Source organism: Cataglyphis hispanica, chromosome 14 (assembly GCF_021464435.1).
Source record: "Cataglyphis hispanica isolate Lineage 1 chromosome 14, ULB_Chis1_1.0, whole genome shotgun sequence".
NCBI lineage: Eukaryota > Metazoa > Arthropoda > Insecta > Hymenoptera > Formicidae > Cataglyphis > Cataglyphis hispanica.
This window is the reverse complement of record NC_065967.1, coordinates 2922109-2940292: the sequence shown is the minus strand read 5'-3', so window position 1 is coordinate 2940292 and position 18184 is coordinate 2922109. Positions and strand designations below refer to the sequence as shown.

General features: G+C 29.9%; 3 protein-coding genes and 1 long non-coding RNA gene across 12 annotated transcripts; 2 read left to right on the top strand and 2 right to left on the bottom strand.

Annotated features, from left to right (window-relative positions):
* Window positions 1–16: 16 nt before the first annotated feature.
* On the bottom strand, window positions 17–16108 carry LOC126854586 (NADPH--cytochrome P450 reductase). Of its 7 annotated transcripts, XM_050601495.1 has the most exons (12): window positions 15154–15174; window positions 14483–14527; window positions 5178–5392; window positions 4689–4881; window positions 4298–4447; window positions 3376–3500; window positions 3087–3275; window positions 2780–3018; window positions 2373–2704; window positions 2010–2271; window positions 1702–1930; window positions 17–1617 (listed from the first exon to the last, which is right to left on the bottom strand). In XM_050601495.1, the coding sequence occupies exons 1-12, from the start codon at window positions 15157–15159 to the stop codon at window positions 1473–1475; spliced, it is 2130 nt and encodes a 709-aa protein (XP_050457452.1). In that variant the 5' UTR covers window positions 15160–15174; the 3' UTR covers window positions 17–1472. The 7 variants fall into 7 exon arrangements, with proteins under 7 accessions (XP_050457452.1, XP_050457450.1, XP_050457457.1 ...); XM_050601493.1 differs by having other exon boundaries at window positions 17–1930; XM_050601500.1 differs by lacking the exons at window positions 14483–14527; window positions 15154–15174 and adding an exon at window positions 9030–9190.
* Window positions 9284–12727, top strand: LOC126854595 (uncharacterized protein DDB_G0288629-like). 2 transcript variants are annotated; one of them, XM_050601515.1, is made up of 5 exons: window positions 9284–9401; window positions 10911–11261; window positions 11393–11654; window positions 12101–12256; window positions 12403–12718. In XM_050601515.1, the coding sequence occupies exons 3-5, from the start codon at window positions 11490–11492 to the stop codon at window positions 12511–12513; spliced, it is 432 nt and encodes a 143-aa protein (XP_050457472.1). In that variant the 5' UTR covers window positions 9284–9401; window positions 10911–11261; window positions 11393–11489; the 3' UTR covers window positions 12514–12718. The 2 variants fall into 2 exon arrangements, with proteins under 2 accessions (XP_050457472.1, XP_050457473.1); XM_050601516.1 differs by lacking the exon at window positions 9284–9401 and having other exon boundaries at window positions 10795–11261; window positions 12403–12727.
* LOC126854596 (uncharacterized) lies at window positions 16025–16441 on the top strand. The gene is made up of 2 exons (XR_007688126.1): window positions 16025–16165; window positions 16247–16441. It is a non-coding gene; the product is annotated as an uncharacterized LOC126854596 (long non-coding RNA).
* Window positions 16442–16475: 34 nt separating this feature from the next.
* On the bottom strand, window positions 16476–18174 carry LOC126854592 (ras-related protein Rab-34). Of its 2 annotated transcripts, none has more exons than XM_050601512.1 (7): window positions 17970–18174; window positions 17719–17885; window positions 17398–17499; window positions 17238–17302; window positions 17027–17157; window positions 16725–16929; window positions 16476–16608 (listed from the first exon to the last, which is right to left on the bottom strand). In XM_050601512.1, exons 1-7 carry the CDS (start codon window positions 18033–18035, stop codon window positions 16535–16537), a joined length of 810 nt encoding a protein of 269 aa, XP_050457469.1. In that variant the 5' UTR covers window positions 18036–18174; the 3' UTR covers window positions 16476–16534. The 2 variants fall into 2 exon arrangements, with proteins under 2 accessions (XP_050457469.1, XP_050457470.1); XM_050601513.1 differs by having other exon boundaries at window positions 16725–16788.
* Window positions 18175–18184: the final 10 nt, after the last annotated feature.

Sequence of the window (18184 nt, the reverse complement as noted above, 5' to 3'; positions counted from 1 at the left end):
TAAAACGCAATATAAATAAATAATGATTGTCTTAAGATTTATTAACAATTGTTTGTCTAAATCATTACATTTGTTATCAGTATATCAACCATATCAATCATAGTTGCAAATTCAATTGATCAATTTTAGTAGAATTGCACTAAAGATAGAAAAATCTAAATTAACACCATTAATGCTAATTGTAATTAGAACACAGTACCTTTACTTGATTTGTATATTGCATGATGTCACAATTGTGTAATGGAATAATTGATAAAATTGATCCACATACACACTTACTGTAGAGTATTATTTTACATATTCTGAAGTAAAATAATATCTTTATGATAGAATAAATCTGTAATCTATATATTTGCATGAAAAACTTGATTAAAAATTTATATTAAATTTTCATGTAATATATGCTAATCTTATCTACAGCAACATATTATCAATATATGGATCAATAATGAACTCAAGAATGTAATTTAAAGGTTGTGTCTAAGAAAATGTAATTATTACTAACTAAAATATTTGTGAAACTTCTCATAAGATTCAACAATTGCTTCTTGCATAATAGGCAATAATAATCTTATATATATATATATTTACTATATTGATTTTATAAAAAATGATATATTTGCTATATATATTGCCTATTATACTTATAAGATTTAATATTTAACTAGATTGTAGTACATTATACTGGAGAAGCGATCGTGGGCGAATAGGAGTATGTATACTATGAATAGAAGTAAAATTTTAACGATATTATTTGTACAATTAGCATGAGTTAGCATCATGATATCAGGACTAATATATAACACTTCCTTTTCCAAATAACACAAATTCAAGGATTGTTTACCAATTATTTACACACAAGAAAAAACGAGCTATATCTTTATATCTTGGCTTATTTAAAATATGAAATATATAATCTATTTAAATAACCTCATACATTTAATAAAAATAAGATAATTATGTAGTTTAGGAACAACTTCATAGATTTCAATGGCCTTGATATATATTATCAAAACCGTACTATTGATAATATGTATCAAAACCGATGAGAAACCTGTGAGATCGTTTTTCCTAAATTTTACATAATTAACAAAAATAATTGTAATAAAATAATTGAAATATACATACAATGTCAGAAATAGATGAAATGAAATGAAATATCAAAGAAAATATTACAACACGTTCTATATAAATTTTAAGGAAAACTCTGTGCCAACTCTGATTAAATAAGGGCCTAAAATAGAACTCTACAATTATTCGGTAGGACGTGATGATGGGAGTAAAAAAATTGCGAGATAAAAAATGAATATTACTAAAAAAAAAAAAATAAATCGAACGGCAAGCTATTTGATAAATCATGTCCTTATTAACGACCGTCTTGATATTTCGAGGAATCGAACCTTGGTGGACTTAAAAGTCCTCATACATGAAATATATTTTTCTATACTTCTCTATGATACAATTAATATAGCTCAACTCCAGACATCACTCGAGTATCGCTTTTGCGAATCCATCTTCTTGATATAATTAGCGGCATCGAGTTCAGACATGTTGCCTCGATCCATTACAACCTTGAGCAGTATATTGTGTACATCACGAGCCATGTTTCTAGCATCTCTGAAAGAAATACACATATTTTGCCTATTGTAAGACCTTGAATTTTTTTTTACTCTTATAGAGAAGTAAGAGCATTGAACCAACCCGCAAACATAAATATGTCCATTCTGTTCACCGATGACGCGCCAAAGTTCCTCCTTGTTGTTCTCAAGCAAATGAGTGACATAGACTTTATGCTCTTGCTCGCGGCTGAACGCGGTGTGCAACGTTAAAGTGCCGTCCTTTACGTACTGTTCCAACTCCTCACGATAAAGAAAATCTTCTTGGCTTTTTCTGCATCCAAAGTACAGTATTGTATCGCCCACCTCTTTACCTGGAATCAAGATTAAGATATTAGTATATTCCGATAGGACAAAATGTTACACAATATCAAGAATTTAGAGAAAATTTACCTTCTTTTCTCGCGAGATCACGTTCCTGTATGAAGCCTCTGAAGGGCGCTAAACCAGTTCCTGGACCAATCATGATGATGGGAGTAATTAAACGCATCGGTAAACGAAACTGAGACTTCCTTACGAAGATCGGAACGAAACAGGGTGGATCGGAAGGATGTTTTTCCTTTAACCAATTAGTTGTCACGCCCTTGTTGATCCTGCCAGTTGGGGTTTTGTACTCCACTACTACCGCCGTGATATGAATCGAAGTCGGATGAAGCTGAAATATGGGAATTATTTTCATTAAATGATGACAATTATATTTCTTTTAATTTAACTTTAAAAAAATATATTCTATCATTTTTGAAATTGATAATATACCTTCGGAGACGAGGATATTGAGTAGTATCGACATTGTAATCGCGGTAAAATCTCGCAGAGGTGATCCAGCGGTGGCTTCAAACTGGAAATATCTTCTAAAATGTGCACAATATTGCGATTCTCTTGAACTATCCATTGCTGATAGGCCGCTTTGCCCTCTGCAGTAGTTAGTGCCATTAGCTTTAATTTTTCCTTGTCCGCAGGATCGGTCGCATACTCGGCCAATTCTTTGAGAACGTGCGTTCGCGGGTTGCTCGTAATATCCAAATAATGCGTCAAGGCAGTTCTATAGCTGCAAGGACAAGGGAACGGATGTTTCTTCGTGGATTCCTCTGTAAAATAAGTAAATGCAAATAACAAAAAATATAAGTAAATAGAAAGATACAAAGAGTAAATAAAAAACTTACCATCTGTATTTGTAAGAGTAAATACGGTATCCAAGCTTGCGCCGCATTGTTCACCGATTTTATTCACCAGTTCCGCATTGTTCACCGGATAGACGGCCAAATGATCGCCCGCCTCATAACGTATTTTGGAATCTGTGATATCAAACTCGATATGCATACACGATCTTTCGGATGTCGGGCCATGTAGCTCGCGGTTCACTTTTACCGGTGCTAAGAATGGATTCTTCGCGTCGTAAGGTCTACGGATAAAAAAAAAATGTTAGAAACATAGAAATATTTGATGGTAAAGATAAATGAAAGCCCTTACGGTCTCTGATTTGTGAAAGAGTGAAGACGAGCAATCTCTCCAGTATAAATACGATCGGCAGGTAGATCTACGTGTTCCGTGAGCTTGTATTGTCGGATACTAACATCCTCGCCAGCACCTTCAATGCCAAAGAATTCGCAGACGGTCGGCCAAAACTTGTCTTTCCACGTAATAAAATCATCTTCTATGCTGTAATAAAGAAAAAGATATATTATTAAAGATGCAATAGAAATAAAGAGTAAATAAAAAAATATATGAAAAATATTATATATTATATATTAAAATTTACTTGGCATCATCATCTCCAAGACCTAATTCAAAAACGCGTGTAGCACCCAATTGTTCTAATCTGTGATCCACGTATATGCCAACTTCATTATAATGCTCGTAAGTCTTATTACCAAGTGCAAATACCTGAAAAAAAAAAAAAACAGTCAAGAGATTATTAGTGAAATTTTTTTCATGATATTTAAATCTCAAGTATTTAACGGAACAATCCGAAGATTTGAATTTTATATCGATACGCATAAACTCGAACGATACCTCGAACGGTAATAATGTCGCGTTTGATCGCGTCGCGACGCCACAAACGTGACTGCGCTGTAGGAAGAAACGGAAGAATCTATTATACGTTTTCAGATTCATGATTTGTGATAATAAACGCCTGAAGCGGCAATTAAGATATTTCAGGCAATTAACACTCAAAGCATTTTTGGATTCTATATTATTAAGCGTTTTATTTTCCGACCAAAAGACTGTAATTTCACGCACGATCCTTTCACGTGAATGTTATGCGAGCATCGCACATGGACGTGAACTGCCTAATCAAGAATCAAGCTGATCATGGCCATTTACGCCATGCGCTTGCTTACGTAATATTCAAAGACGTAACTAGCTAAAGAATCTCCCGATATCAAGAGACTAAGATTATAAAATAAGCAAGACATAAATAATGAAGAAAAAGAAAAAAGAATTTGTTATTCACAATTGACATTGTTATTCATAATTGTGTAACATTTATTTTATTCTCTTTTTGCACCGTTTTAATATTAATATTAAAAGTATTAAAATTTCCATGTAAGATTTCCATTAAGAAAAATTGAATTGCTTGTGAATTAGAGCAGTTTGTACAAAAAGATTAAAAGGAAAATTAGATAAAGAAAAATTTGATAAATTCAAAATAAAAAATGACGCCAAGTATACATACATACCGCATAATTTAATCCTGTAAGGTCAGTGTCTCCATTCTTGAGCCAATCAACAAATTCCATCGCGTTGTCAGTAGGGTCACCTTCTCCATACGTGGCCAAACAAAACACTGCTAAACTGTTTGGAATAGTTTTCAGATGTACTAGCTCTTCCTATTGCGATAAAATACACATGTATTATGGAATATGAATTTTTTTATATGTGTAATTATTAACTTTTATTTATTGCGTGTTATTATGATAATCATCTGCGGAATGCGAGACTTTCAAGGATAATGATCAACATATATCATTATTGCACTTAAGAATAATTAATGACATAAATCAGACAAAAAATATTATTCAAAGTATGAACAAAGTATTTTGTCCATAATAACTGCCGCAATTTACGTACCATATCACACTCCTCGGGATCGGCTACCATGCCCTTCATTTTATATCTAATTCCCTCTTTAGCGAGACGACCCGCGAATTCTTCGGCAGTGCCTGTCTGACTTCCATAAAACACAACTAAGCTTCGCCCGGAGGTCTTTAGTTTCTTGATGAATGAGTTCTCCGATGATGGTGTTATGACAAATGACGTGGGTCTGCAATTGCAATAAAATTGTCAAGGGCATTTTGTAATTTATCGTTTAACCTTGCATGCATGTATGCGCAGTTTATGAGACTTAAGTTTTGAAATTTCATCTATCTTTTTCCTTTACAGTACACTTTCAATCTCGAAACCTTTTTCTTTCTTTCAATAATTTTTGGAGATATCTTCAACCTTCAATTTAAATTTATCGAAATCTTTTCTTCTTTTTTCTCTCTTTCTGTTAACTTTCGTTAGAGAGCCATGCATCCAAGGTGCAATTTCGTAAGAAATTAAAAAAGTGTTAATTACTGAATAGAGTAAGATTTCGGCGATGGTATGGGCTCCTCACGCCTAGTTTTTTTCAGGATATACCATATCGCCACCGCAAAGAGACTGCCGAGTAATAAGATGTCCAGAACACTGAAGAACGGAACCAGCTCATCGCTGGTTTCCGATTTGGTTTCGTCTTCTAACTTTGGCGAACCTGCCATTCTTATAGCCTTTGGATGTGACGCGTCCGCTGTCTATGAAAAATTTGCAATTGAATGAGCCAATTGATTTTAACAAAAACTATTCATAAATATATTATGAAAGTTCTATAAGACTCAACTTAGAAGGCACAATCGAGATATAGGATTCAATACATTTTTTAAAATATACTGCTTATTATTTAATTGTTATCAATGCGCATTACTCGTAATATATAATATATAATATAATAGTAAAATAATTTTTTTTGCATTCATATGCAAAAACAAATACGTTATAAATGTCACTTTGAGTCTCCTTAAAAAAACTTAATCCAAAGTCCAAGCATTTTTCCTCTCATAAATAAACAAAGTTTTCGGAAATATGTATTAAGATAAAAGAATTACTTTAAATATAACAACATTCTCAATTCCACTATAATGTTAATCGAAAATATATAAATACCGCAAATATTACCACGCACTTGCGATATGATTCAGCTTTTATTATATCTCTTCTTTATCAAAGTTAAATGTGAGTGATAATACTTGGCACAAATTGTAAATGTAACCTATATTTTAAACAATGCACATTCATTATAACTCTTCTAACATTAATATTTTGCATTTTACCATTACGATTGATTCGGAATTTTCTACTTCGCTCTTGTCTTGTCTCTTTAAAAAAATGCTAATAAACTTCCCCAAGGAAATTCATGCAAATAATATTCCTCTCGCAATTTTTGTGCGTCACTATTAGATCATGAATCGATATCTATGTGGCATTAATTTAAATGTAAAATTTTGCTTTTAAGACTGAAAAAGGTCTCATTTGTACAAATAATCTTAAATATATTTTTTCAAAAATCCAGATTACATCATATAAAATTAAGGAGGTGCATAATAAATATATAGACAGATAATATCCATAAAAAAAAAGTATGATTTAAAAAAATAAACTCTTCAGTTATGTGAGAGATGTTTAAAGTCGAACATGGACAATGCTAAAAAAAAATATATTTTCCACATAAGAATTCAATATGTATTTGCCTCTTAATATTGTCAAATAAAAAGGAGATGTGCTATCTATCAGCTTATCTCATTATATCTCGCGAAATGATAAGAACACAAAAGCGGTGCATGCAGGATGATTCTTGATTCTCAGTTCCTTTATTCACAATTATAAACATAATGTTGGATTATGTGACATTTGTATGCATAAGGTGTCATCGTCGATTTATGACTCAGGTGACCACGTACAAATAAATAATGATAAAGCAGATATACATTAGCATTTATTTGACATTATTCAGCATTATTTGATACATTAAACTATTATATAAAAATTCTTTTATCTCGTTATTCTGCAAGTATAACATTATTTCGTCATGTCGACTGGTTGCGAGAACACACTTATTATAGTATCGAGTACACGAAAGGATAAAACTTACATAAATAAGATGTCATTATTAAGAACTTGCATAATAGATAAAAAGAAAAAAAAATAAATAAATATATGGTCTCTCGATTGGGATTCCTTTTATCGTAAAAAAAATATTTCATATTTATCCGAAATATTTTATTGTTGAGTGATGAATTTAAGGAATACAAAGTTACTCTTTACATCTATGTTGCTATATAATAATTTTGCTTATCGTTTTGATTTATCTATATCTCTGTTTGCTCATATATCTATTTTATTATAGATTTATTTCGTTCGAAGATTACTTGAACTTGGATTGCTAGAAATAATACAATGACTATCAAAAATGTATGCGGAAATTAAAAAGTTATCAACTTTAATATTGTTGTGCATCTCTCTTTCTCTCTTTCATCATATCACTTAATACTGTCGCAATGCATCAAACAACTATATGTATACAAAATTCCATAAAATTAATGCAACTTTATTATCTGAACGTCATCAAACTTACGTCATCAAAGAAATTAAATGCTTCTAATGTGTCGCGACACAAGTCTAATGAATATGTCAGAAACCAACATTGACTTAACAAGTTGCATTCACTGAATTTTCACTAAAATGTTGGCTGTGTCTCTATCGAAAAACATATATTATTCTGCGTGATATGATAAATATCTGAATATACAAAACGGATAAAATCTGGTCTCTCCTTTGCAAAAATGCTTAATATTTGATTTTGGAGATAAATAAATAGCTATTTATCTCTATTATCTCTAAACATAAATATTGTAGCGTCATGATACAAGAAATGGAAAGCAGACAAAGAAAAATTTGCAATAATAATGCAATAATAGAAATTTAACACGGTAGTAAAAATTAGAAATATTCTGTAAGATATGTAAAATATCTTAGAAGCTTTTACTTTTAGGTTCTTGCGTAGATTGTAATATCAAGTATTTTTATATTATTATTTTTTGATATGTAAGCAATTTTTTTGTATAGTTATACATAATACTTATACGTATAAATAATAAATAAATGTTTAAAATATAATAGTTGTTCCTTTTAGTATTTATATAGCATAATATAGTAAATAAAATAATAGTAATCTAATCAAAGTGAAAAACGTACAGTGTATGAAAAAAGTGAGTCATTTTTAAGAAACGCAAAAATTTATTTTCGTATGTAATATCAATATTGTTTATTGCAATAAGAATAAGCGAATTGAATGAAATTTTCGGTTCACAAATCTATGAACTATGTATTTAATATCCATAATTAACAATTTTAATTGTTAAACATAGCAAAAGAAGCGTCATATCTCATAAATTTTTATGCAAGGTCAGTCATAGTCAATGTCAATTTGCGATTGTTCACTTTTATTTGAAAAGATATTTAGCTCATTGTCAGATCATATTTTCAATATTTTAATAGCTGTTTAATTGAATTCTTTACGCATGAACCGAACATCACATCATTTTATAGATTGCAAATCGGACAAAGTAAAAAAAAATCAAAAAACTCCCGAAAAAACCCAGAAAGAACATCGAAAGAAATTTCCTTAGAGTGCGTATTCTTATTATTTATATTATTATAAATTGTTAGTATTATTATCCGATTGTGATGCATGAATTTTTGTGTGTAGAATAGATTTAATCTGTATTTATCAAGCTTTGTTATATATGTATTTACATTTGTCACGTTAACTGTTTTTTAGGTACATAGGTTATTCTATTACATACGTTACATACAAATGTTATAAATTAGCAATGTTAATATTTTATTAACTTTTATGACATATTTTTCTATCATTCTCTATATTAAAACAAAAAATTGAAATAAATTTGATTTCAAGATAATAATTTTTATTATTAAATTATTAAAAATATTCATAATATTATTATAATAATTAAATATTTATAAATACTTAATTATAAGTATTTAAAAAGAATAATTACATAGTGTTGAAAAAGGAAGAAAAAATTTAAATGATAATTTCGCATAATTTTCAACTACTTATGCACATAGAATATAATTTTGATATATTCAAAAATTCCTTGCACGTCTTGCATTATTCAAAGCATGAGAGAATATAAATATGAGAATAAAAATATATTATAAATTACTACTTAATTTCTGTTCAAAGTTCACAATGTTGAATACAAAAATACTTGTACACGAGATATAACAGATTTTTTCGTCTCAACGTTATCACCTTTATAATTATACATATTATGATTACATTTTCTCGTTTGCTTCATATCCGCTTACCGGCAATTCCATATTTTACGTAAAAGATGAACGAAACGTGTGCAGTTTTGAGGTGACGTGTAGAACGGGAGTGAAAACACGCGATTAATCCGTAATACCTGAGCGAGCGATCGCGCGCGCGACAATCTGTCACGATGATATTTGGCGCGCAACTGAGAACCGAGAACTGCCAGTGCCAGCTGAGAACCGAAGAAATCTCGCGGCGACGTGACGACTACATACGCATATATTTCGCGCGTGCGTCCGCGTGCACGACCGTCATTGTATCGGCGATGACAAAATGGCAAGTCATCTTATTCGTATACATTCTATCAAGAATCGTGCTATAGGATGTCTGAGAAATATGCGTTTTTTTCTTACACTACAAATCAGGTAAATCTGTGAAACGAATTGCAGGAATATCGAAAAGACATTTTATTTCGAAGCGAAAATTTTGCAAGATTAGTTTTATCATTCATGTATGCGTATTACGTTAATAATTAAAATTTTTCCTCGTTCTTATATAAGAAGTGCACCAGATACTTATCAAACGTCATATATACGTATCTGGAAACGTACAGCTAATATTAAAAGTTTTATCTAGACGAATTTGAATTTAGTAAAGCAAATATTTAGAATGAATAATCGATCACATACACAATCGCGATTCCAAAAAAAGATAAATAAACCTAATATGCTATATTAGAATTATATGTTAATTTTCTTTAGAGAACTACCGATTCATTAATACTACGTATGTGTTTTTTATGCAAATTCATCTAAACAAAACTCATATGTCAAACTTAATATGTGATATATATATATATATATATATATATATATATATATATAACATATTTTATATCTTATATTTTTACGTTACCGAAACACGACAATATGCTTATTAAAAAAATCAAAAAGATTAACAGATTAATAAATAATATATCGTATTTCACAATTAGTCATGGCTTCTACATATATGAAGGGATTGACTAATTGTAAGCAATTTATTTTCAATACTCAAAAGAAATTATGCTTGATCGTTAAAAAATGTATGAGATTTGAATCGCAGTGCGTCTACGTGCAGATGGAAGATGCCGTTTGCATTAACAAAGTGAAAGCCAATAAAAGGAAACAGGTGAAAAGAGATATTCACGCTTTCTTTCATGTTGCTGCATTGCGATTACGCAAGTGGACGGTTTTTTTTAGTGAATCGACAATGAATAAATGAAAAAAGTACCGTAAATTTTTTTTTTCAATTGCAATCATTTTCTGATATTCCATTTAATGGTATATCTTAAAATATTAAGAGGCACCTTAATTTACAAAAAAAGAAAATCCATGTAATGTCTTATTTTTATTTAATACGCTTTATATTTTTCTGTTCTATTCTCTCTCTCTCTCCCTCTCTCTCTCTCTCTCTCTCTCTCTCTCTCTCTCTCTAATAATTCTTTTGAAAATTCTGTCTTTCAATTCCCTTTTAATTTTCGTCTAATGAAAAAGAAAAAATATTTTCCTAGAAAGTTACAGTCTCTCACAGTTATATTTCATCTCGATGTCGTTGCGCCGTGTGTTTAAAGTAAATAAATTGTTTTTGTCAATTTATGATCAGACTACTATGTTAAACGTATGCAGATTGAAGTTAAAGAGATAGAAGAATATTTTAAATGAACTATAATATTATCTACAATGATAGTTTTAAACACATCCGGCAATATATGTATATGTTACGTCATGCATTTAATCTACTGTAACAACGATGTGATTGCCGATTACCTCCCCATTTTGTTTACGTACATACATAACGTACATATATGTTATACTAGCTCAATTCTAATTCAATTCTAATAATTTCGATAAATTTTCGCAAATATTTTACATTTCAAATGTCGTCTATTTCAGATTATCGATAGCAATTACGAGATTAATAAGACCGATAGCAATATCGCATTAAACGTGCGATATCTCGATTTCTTTATTCTTTTGTTGTGTCTACGAGAAATTATCAAATATTTTCTTGAAGAGACCTTTCATTCTTCGGCCATCATGTGAGATTAAAATTCTCGAGTTAAAATTCTCAAGTAAATGATAACTGTAATTAACGGAATCAATTAAAGTCAATAGTTTATTTACCATAATTTACGCTGATGGCGTTAATAGATTGGGATAATTTTAATCAAAGATGCATGCTCGTTATGATGTCTTTGCATGCGCTATCGGCCTTTTTCATAATTTCGCGACAGGAATCCAAAGGCAAGTTGTAATTTATATCAATGAGACTAAAACTTTAATTAGAAACATCAAGGCGGCAACAAAATAAATATCAAACACGATCTCAAATAATTAGTAATCTGAAAAATACATATTTATATCTTTCACGTTAGATTCCGACGAAAGAGACGATAAAAAACGGGATTGTTAATACAATAGCGCAAAGCAAATTTATCCTTTCAAAAAATTTTTCGGAATTTTTTGACAATTATGGCAAACGAACCTGAGAAGACGAGTGAACCTGAAGGTGAAAACGATAAACAAGATGAAAAAGATGAAAAAGATGAAAAAGATGAAAAAGATGAAAAAGATGAAAAAGATGAAAAAGATGAAAAAGATGAAAAAGAAGAAAAAGATGAAACAGTGACCGTTGAGGTAAATATTTTTTTTACTTATTGAGAAAAAAATATATAAAAGTGTACATGTCTGAAAAAAAATTATAATAAAGTCACACAATGGACAAGTTGACAATGAATTATTTAGCCGACAATAAATTTTAATAGATTGACATATAATTCAGCGATGTAAAAATTCTTTAATTTTCGTGTATCATTCCGAATTTTTGATTGAATTTGAAAAAAAAATTGTGCGGAACAAGTGAAATTATTCTCTTATAAAGACAGTAACCTTTACAATTAAATACAAAAGCGATGTGCTGATTAAATGAAAATATTTACCAAAGATACATACTCGAAGATACACAGAAATTGATGAATGTGTATATCGGTGAATACATATACTGACGATCGAGCTAAATATAAATATTATTTCGACGAAATCTTTGTCAATAATTTCCATATGAAAAGGATATTACGTTTTAGAAGCAGGATTTAGACGAGGAAAAAAAGAAGGAAAATCTCGAAATCGAGATGACATCAAGAGAACCGAAAGGTAAACAACCGAAAGCTTGCGAAGAGGATCCCTATATTGTGAAGCTGTTTAAAAATCTAATGAAGGCGGAAAGTGAGAAGAACCCGGTAGGTGAAAAGAAAAAGTGATATATGTACTCTCTTGTGGAAAACATCAAAAAAATCTTTGTATAAAATATAAATTATTGTAAAAAATAAAATTAATATATTTTAAATTGCATTCATAATTTATTTATGTTTTATCGAATCGCTAGATTAACAAGATGCCGATAGAGCAACAAGAAAAATTATTTTCTAACATGATAATTAAACTTTTGTCGATTATTGTCGATCAGATATCATTCAGTATCGGCAAAAATAACTGATAACTATAAGTATCGTCACAGCATGATTTAGCATTAATTATAATTTTTTAATGAATCCATATAGATTAGATATGTAATATATACAATAGATATTTAGATATGTAATATGTACAATAGATATTTAATAAACAAGTGTTTATACGACCAAACTGGCAATTTATTGTTTGATTATTATATCACGACGTTTCGACCGTATGGTTTTGGTCCTTATCAAGTGAAACTAAAATTACAATACAATAAATAATGATAGTCATGTTACAAAGAAAAAAATAGGATTAAGCAATTTACGTTATAATTAAAAAGTAGAAAGAGAAAAATCGAAATGTCAAACTGGCATTGTGTCAACCACTATGTTTGGAATATTGAGATCAACTAAACGACCTTTATTAATTCATCGTATATGTTGTTTAAATTCTCTGTATCTTTTTGGGAATTAATAGTGTTGTCAAATTTTTTAATAAAAAACATTTCAGCTATTTCTCTCTTTCTTACATGTTTTTCGTTATGTAGAATATCAGGCGCTGACCAATCGAAGACTTCGGATTAACATAGTGGTTGACACAATGTCAGTTTGACATTTCGATTTTTCTCTTTCTACTTTTTAATTATAACGTAAGTTGCTTAATCCTATTTTTTTCTTTGTAACATGACTATCATTATTTATTGTATTGTAATTTTAGTTTCACTTGATAAGGACCAAAACCATATGGTCGAAACGTCGTGATATAATAATCAAACAATAAATTGCCAGTTTGGTCGTATAAACACTTGTTTATTAATTTGTTTACTGGCGACATTTTTAAAATTAAACATAATAGATATTTAGATATGTAATATATACAATAGATATTTAGATATGTAATATATACAATAGATATTTAGATATGTAATATATACAATACATTGCATTTTATATAGAGAATAATATATAAATACATTCGCGTGAAATAATCTTGATGTATCTGATTTGCTTGCTTATTGCTATATCGGATTCAAAAACTTGTAAATTTCTTTTTTATGTTATGCATCGAAATAGATTAACTTTTCTTATGACTATTCTGCCTTTCTCTCTCGTGCATGCAGATATGCACATTCAATTATACAAATTATTAAAATATTCCTCTTTATTATTAAAACAGTCCTTTTTTATTTTGCATTGATAATTCCATCTGTTTTACATTTCTTTTGAAAATGAATATCAATACAAAGTGACAAATTTATAGTTGTTTACTAAAAAAAAAAAAAAATTTTTCACGATACTTTACCAATTAATAACGTCGAAACACGAAAATATAATGGCACATATTTGTATATTTCGATGTTCAGAGGAAAAAAAATTGCGTAATAATCTCTCGTTTCTGATATTATAATTAGATATTTTCGCTATATCAAAAAAGCAGAAACCTTAAGAAATTTCCAGTTTATTAGGTTTTAGACATTTTTCCTTATTCAACGTAACATGAATTTTTGCCGGGTAGCACGATCATTTGATAGTCGCCATGGCGATGACCGCGAATCTGAATAATGCATTCAGGGATCAAAGATCGCTAAGGTTTTCTCATATCTGATGTTAGATTGATTATCTTAATAAAAATAGAAGCCTAAAATAATTTCTATACAAAACGTTTAGCATTGTCAGGAAAATTTTTTCTCTGTACTGCAATAAAAAAAGAAACATTGAAAATACTCGCTAATAAAAATGTAATAGAGTATTTGAAAGATTATGAGAAAGAATATTGTGGCTTAAAAAATAACTTCAGAAATTCTTCCAAAAATACATTCACTCATTGATATATTAATATCGTCAATAATATAATATATCGCACTTCAATGATATATATCGGTTAGAGACAAAGAAATATATATAAATAACTTTTTAATAATAATGAAATAACTTCTCATTTTATAAAGCAATTATATTTTATTGCAGTGGACTTTCATTTATATATTAGTGAAAGTGTAAACTTACGAGAACTGATGCAAAGACCTGTTCGTATTGTCCGCCTTTGTATGACTAACCATTGCTAATTAGTGCATCTTATAATCATCGTATTATCTGATAAATATAAGCTTTTAAAATTAATATGATATCGGTCACGAACGAATTTTATTCATCATTTAAAATATTATAAATTTTTTTTTCAATTACAAATTCTTCAATCGATTTAAAAAAGATTTTTCCTTAATAAAAGATGTTAAAAAAATAATTTATAAATTATAAATAATTCAAAAAGAAAGATTTTTCGCAAGCTAAATTTTATAGACTTAAAAGGTTAACACAAAATTACATTCCTCTATTCATGGTTGGTTTAAAAAATAAATTCCAAATGGTTTTAAACCATTTGGTTTAAAAAATAAACTCCAAATTTTACGAAGAATACATTAATTCACTCATGTTAATAGCATTATATATAGCATTATATGTAACATTAAATAGCGTTATATGTTACAAATAATTACTTGATAATATATTACTAATAAACACAATATATTATAAAGATAAAATTACATTAAATATAAAAATGCATATAAATTAGATATAAACAAATACATATATATATTTTTCTTGCATTTTTTAATAACGTTAATACTTTTAATTAATTTAATTTAATTTAATATTTTATATATTGTTAATATTACATGCATTAATGAAATGTGGAATTATGCAAATATCGAACTTCATTTTTTATGAATATTCATAACTGATAATTAATTTAATTGCAACGATCACTTAAAATTGTCAGTCACATTAATATACAATGCAACGCCAAGAAAAAATTCTGATAGTTGACCATCACAACCGCCAATGTATAAAACTAAAAGCCGAGTATTTTCAACTTACTATTCAAACATTTTTTACAGTCGATTTCGTTTGCATGAATTATCGGATGATCGGTAGATTTGAAAAATTATTACATCAAGACATAATATTCGAACTAATACAAGGCAATTGTAAAAGTCATTCATCATCAAATGACACGTGTACAAGTGATTTAATGATATCTAATATGTTAATATTCACAAAGATGCTTCATGAGTCTTATATCTTTATCAGATACGTAATATTTCCTTGCTTGAATTATATAATTAAATTAATTATGCAAACAAAAAGATGGGTTATTTCTAGATTATTAAAAAGAAAACCGTGAATGTCGTGTTACCACTGACGTAATATCAGTGCTAGAAAAAAAACTACACATACAGAATAAATGTATTACGGATGTAATCATTGATAGAGAAAAAACTACTCACACAGAATAAATGTATTGTATGTCATACATGTAAAAATATCTCACGTTTCCCCCCCCCCTCCGCCCCTCAAAAAAAAAACTTGTGTGACAAAGTTCATATGATTGCAAGCGAAATTCGGATTACAGACGAGTCACGTGACTCGGGTTTCCCCTCCCCTATCGCATTATCACCTGTCGGAATGCAGTTCGAAATGTACCTGTCAAATAAGATGATCGAAGCGACTCGTCTCTGTAATCCGTACTTCTGCTATTTCACTCAACGGCAATCACGTGATAAATGATCAATCTTAATAAATGTACTACACTTTGAAACTAAGAATAGTATTTTTTGCGAATGCCGGCGACAACGAGGCGAAAGATGCGTCGCGCAAAGAACGCACGCTCGGCTACGATCGGTAATGGTCGGTGGTGTATCTGGTCAGTGCTTCTTTTTTTCATGTTTCTTATCGGCGAAAATTCACAGGATGAACGATACATAACAGGCATAAGAGAGCAATAGTAAAGTAGTAATGGTAATAGTAAGGACAGTGGCGCCACGAATAGCAATGATCAGTTGGCGCGCGAAATTCAAACGCGTTGCGGATGCAAGGAGCGGTTATACGAAATTGCGACTTAATTTCCGCTAATGTAAAAAAAAATAAGATTGTTAAATCCCTATTAAAATTATTAAAAAACTACGCGTCTTGTTATAATTTATTAATTATGTAGACAAATTGCTGAAAAATTGTGATATAATATTTTTGTCATTTAATATTTATATATTAGCCATATTATGATGGACATTTGAGACACCTTGGCATTCTCTGTGCCTTTGTCTCGGCTTCCTTTGATTGTCTTTTCAGCGCTAAAAAAGGATAAGTAATATAATTTATCTTTGCAATATCGAGAAATTCTCTCTTACAATCATGTTTTACAATCAGCTGTGAGAGATTTAGAGATTCAAGAAATACTTCTACTTACTTATCGTCGAGCCGATGTTGATTGGTTCGAGTTTTAAGCTCTGCATCTCACGCAGTGCCATTGCCTGAAAGGTAAGTGCAGCAATACGTGTGAATAATTCGAATACCCCGTTGCCCGTTCTTGACGAGACCGCCCAATATTCTGCTCGCATTGCTTTCGCCGTTTCCGACGCCCGTTTTTCTATTATATCGTACACCTGATGTGACTGACATTTTCCAAAATGATAATAGTAATCGAGAGAAAATGGATATCATTATTGATACCACAGATTTCTAATATATTATACTATATAATATATTTACCAATAAATCCTTTTTCGTGCCGACTAAAAAAATATGATAAGGACCAACATTGCTGCGACTCGCTTCATTTAACCATTGCTGACAATGCCTCAATGACATCAAGTTACTCACATCAAAAACAATCATGATTACTGTAAAATAAAATGAATAAGTAATGTAAAAAATGTAAATAAGTAAAAAAATGATTAGAAAAGGATATTTTTGTATTAACCATTAGCGCCACGATAATAAGACGCTGCTATACATTTGAATCTTTCTTGTCCGGCGGTATCCCATCTGCAAATGTTATTTCAAATTATTATCATACATATAAACATTCATATTGATAAATAACATTGGTAAATATTTTTAGATTAAGTCATTATATATACATTTGCAAATGGAAAGGTAAGCCGAGGATATCGAATCTCTCCACTTCAAAGTCCACGCCAATTGTAGCCTTGTAATTATTATCGAAGAGCTTGTGACAGAAACTGCACAGAAAAATAACAACATGTTTGCTTTACAATTCAAATTTTTATGATAAGTCGACTGTGCCATTTACTTCAAAATGATAAACGTAATTTATTAAAAGTGCGGTAAGCCTTATTACGTTTAACCATAAGGCTTACCGCACTTTTAATAAATTACGCTTATCATTATCATTATTACGCTTACAATTAATTACGAGAAATTTTTTGTCAAATCATTACCAGTTTACCAATGATGTTTTGCCGACAGCAACGTCACCGATGACAATTACTTTGGAGATTCTGAGAGTCAAGTTCTTGTTTTCGCAAGTACGTCTGACTAAATTGCCAAAATCGCTTTCGGTGTACGGGGTCATCTCCGACGAAAAAGGTGGCGGCCAATTAGTTATCTATTCAAAAAAAATTAAAAAAAAAGAATGTATTAATTTTTTTTTTCTAAATAAACGATCAATTTTAGTAAACATTTTGTTTACCTGCCTCTCATCGTGGGCTCTTTCTTTGATCATTTTGTAAACCGCGGAGCGCGTTTCCAACATCATAACGTTTGAATCAGATTATTAAAGCATCCTGAGAAACAAAATACACTTTTATTTTATATGTGTATTATGCGTATCTATTGTTCTACAATACATGCATATTCCGCGATTACATATATTTGTTAAGATTGATTTTTTTATACGCCACACCG

Excerpts from the sequence above, each read along its gene's own strand:
- LOC126854595 (XM_050601516.1), top strand. The coding sequence starts at position 11,490 with ATGGCAAACGAACCTGAGAAGACGAGTGAACCTGAAGGTGAAAACGAT. Across the intron at positions 11,655-12,100 it reads ATGAAACAGTGACCGTTGAG|AAGCAGGATTTAGACGAGGA; the intron begins GTAAATATTTTT and ends ATTACGTTTTAG. Across the intron at positions 12,257-12,402 it reads CGGAAAGTGAGAAGAACCCG|ATTAACAAGATGCCGATAGA; the intron begins GTAGGTGAAAAG and ends TCGAATCGCTAG.
- LOC126854592 (XM_050601512.1), bottom strand. The coding sequence starts at position 18,035 with ATGATGTTGGAAACGCGCTCCGCGGTTTACAAAATGATCAAAGAAAGA. Across the intron at positions 16,930-17,026 it reads GCACGAAAAAGGATTTATTG|TCACATCAGGTGTACGATAT; the intron begins GTAAATATATTA and ends GGAAAATGTCAG. Across the intron at positions 16,609-16,724 it reads CAACATCGGCTCGACGATAA|CGCTGAAAAGACAATCAAAG; the intron begins GTAAGTAGAAGT and ends ATCCTTTTTTAG.
- LOC126854586 (XM_050601493.1), bottom strand. Across the intron at positions 4,882-5,177 it reads CCGAAATCTTACTCTATTCA|ACCCACGTCATTTGTCATAA; the intron begins GTAATTAACACT and ends TTGCAATTGCAG. Across the intron at positions 2,272-2,372 it reads CAATATCCTCGTCTCCGAAG|CTTCATCCGACTTCGATTCA; the intron begins GTATATTATCAA and ends CCCATATTTCAG.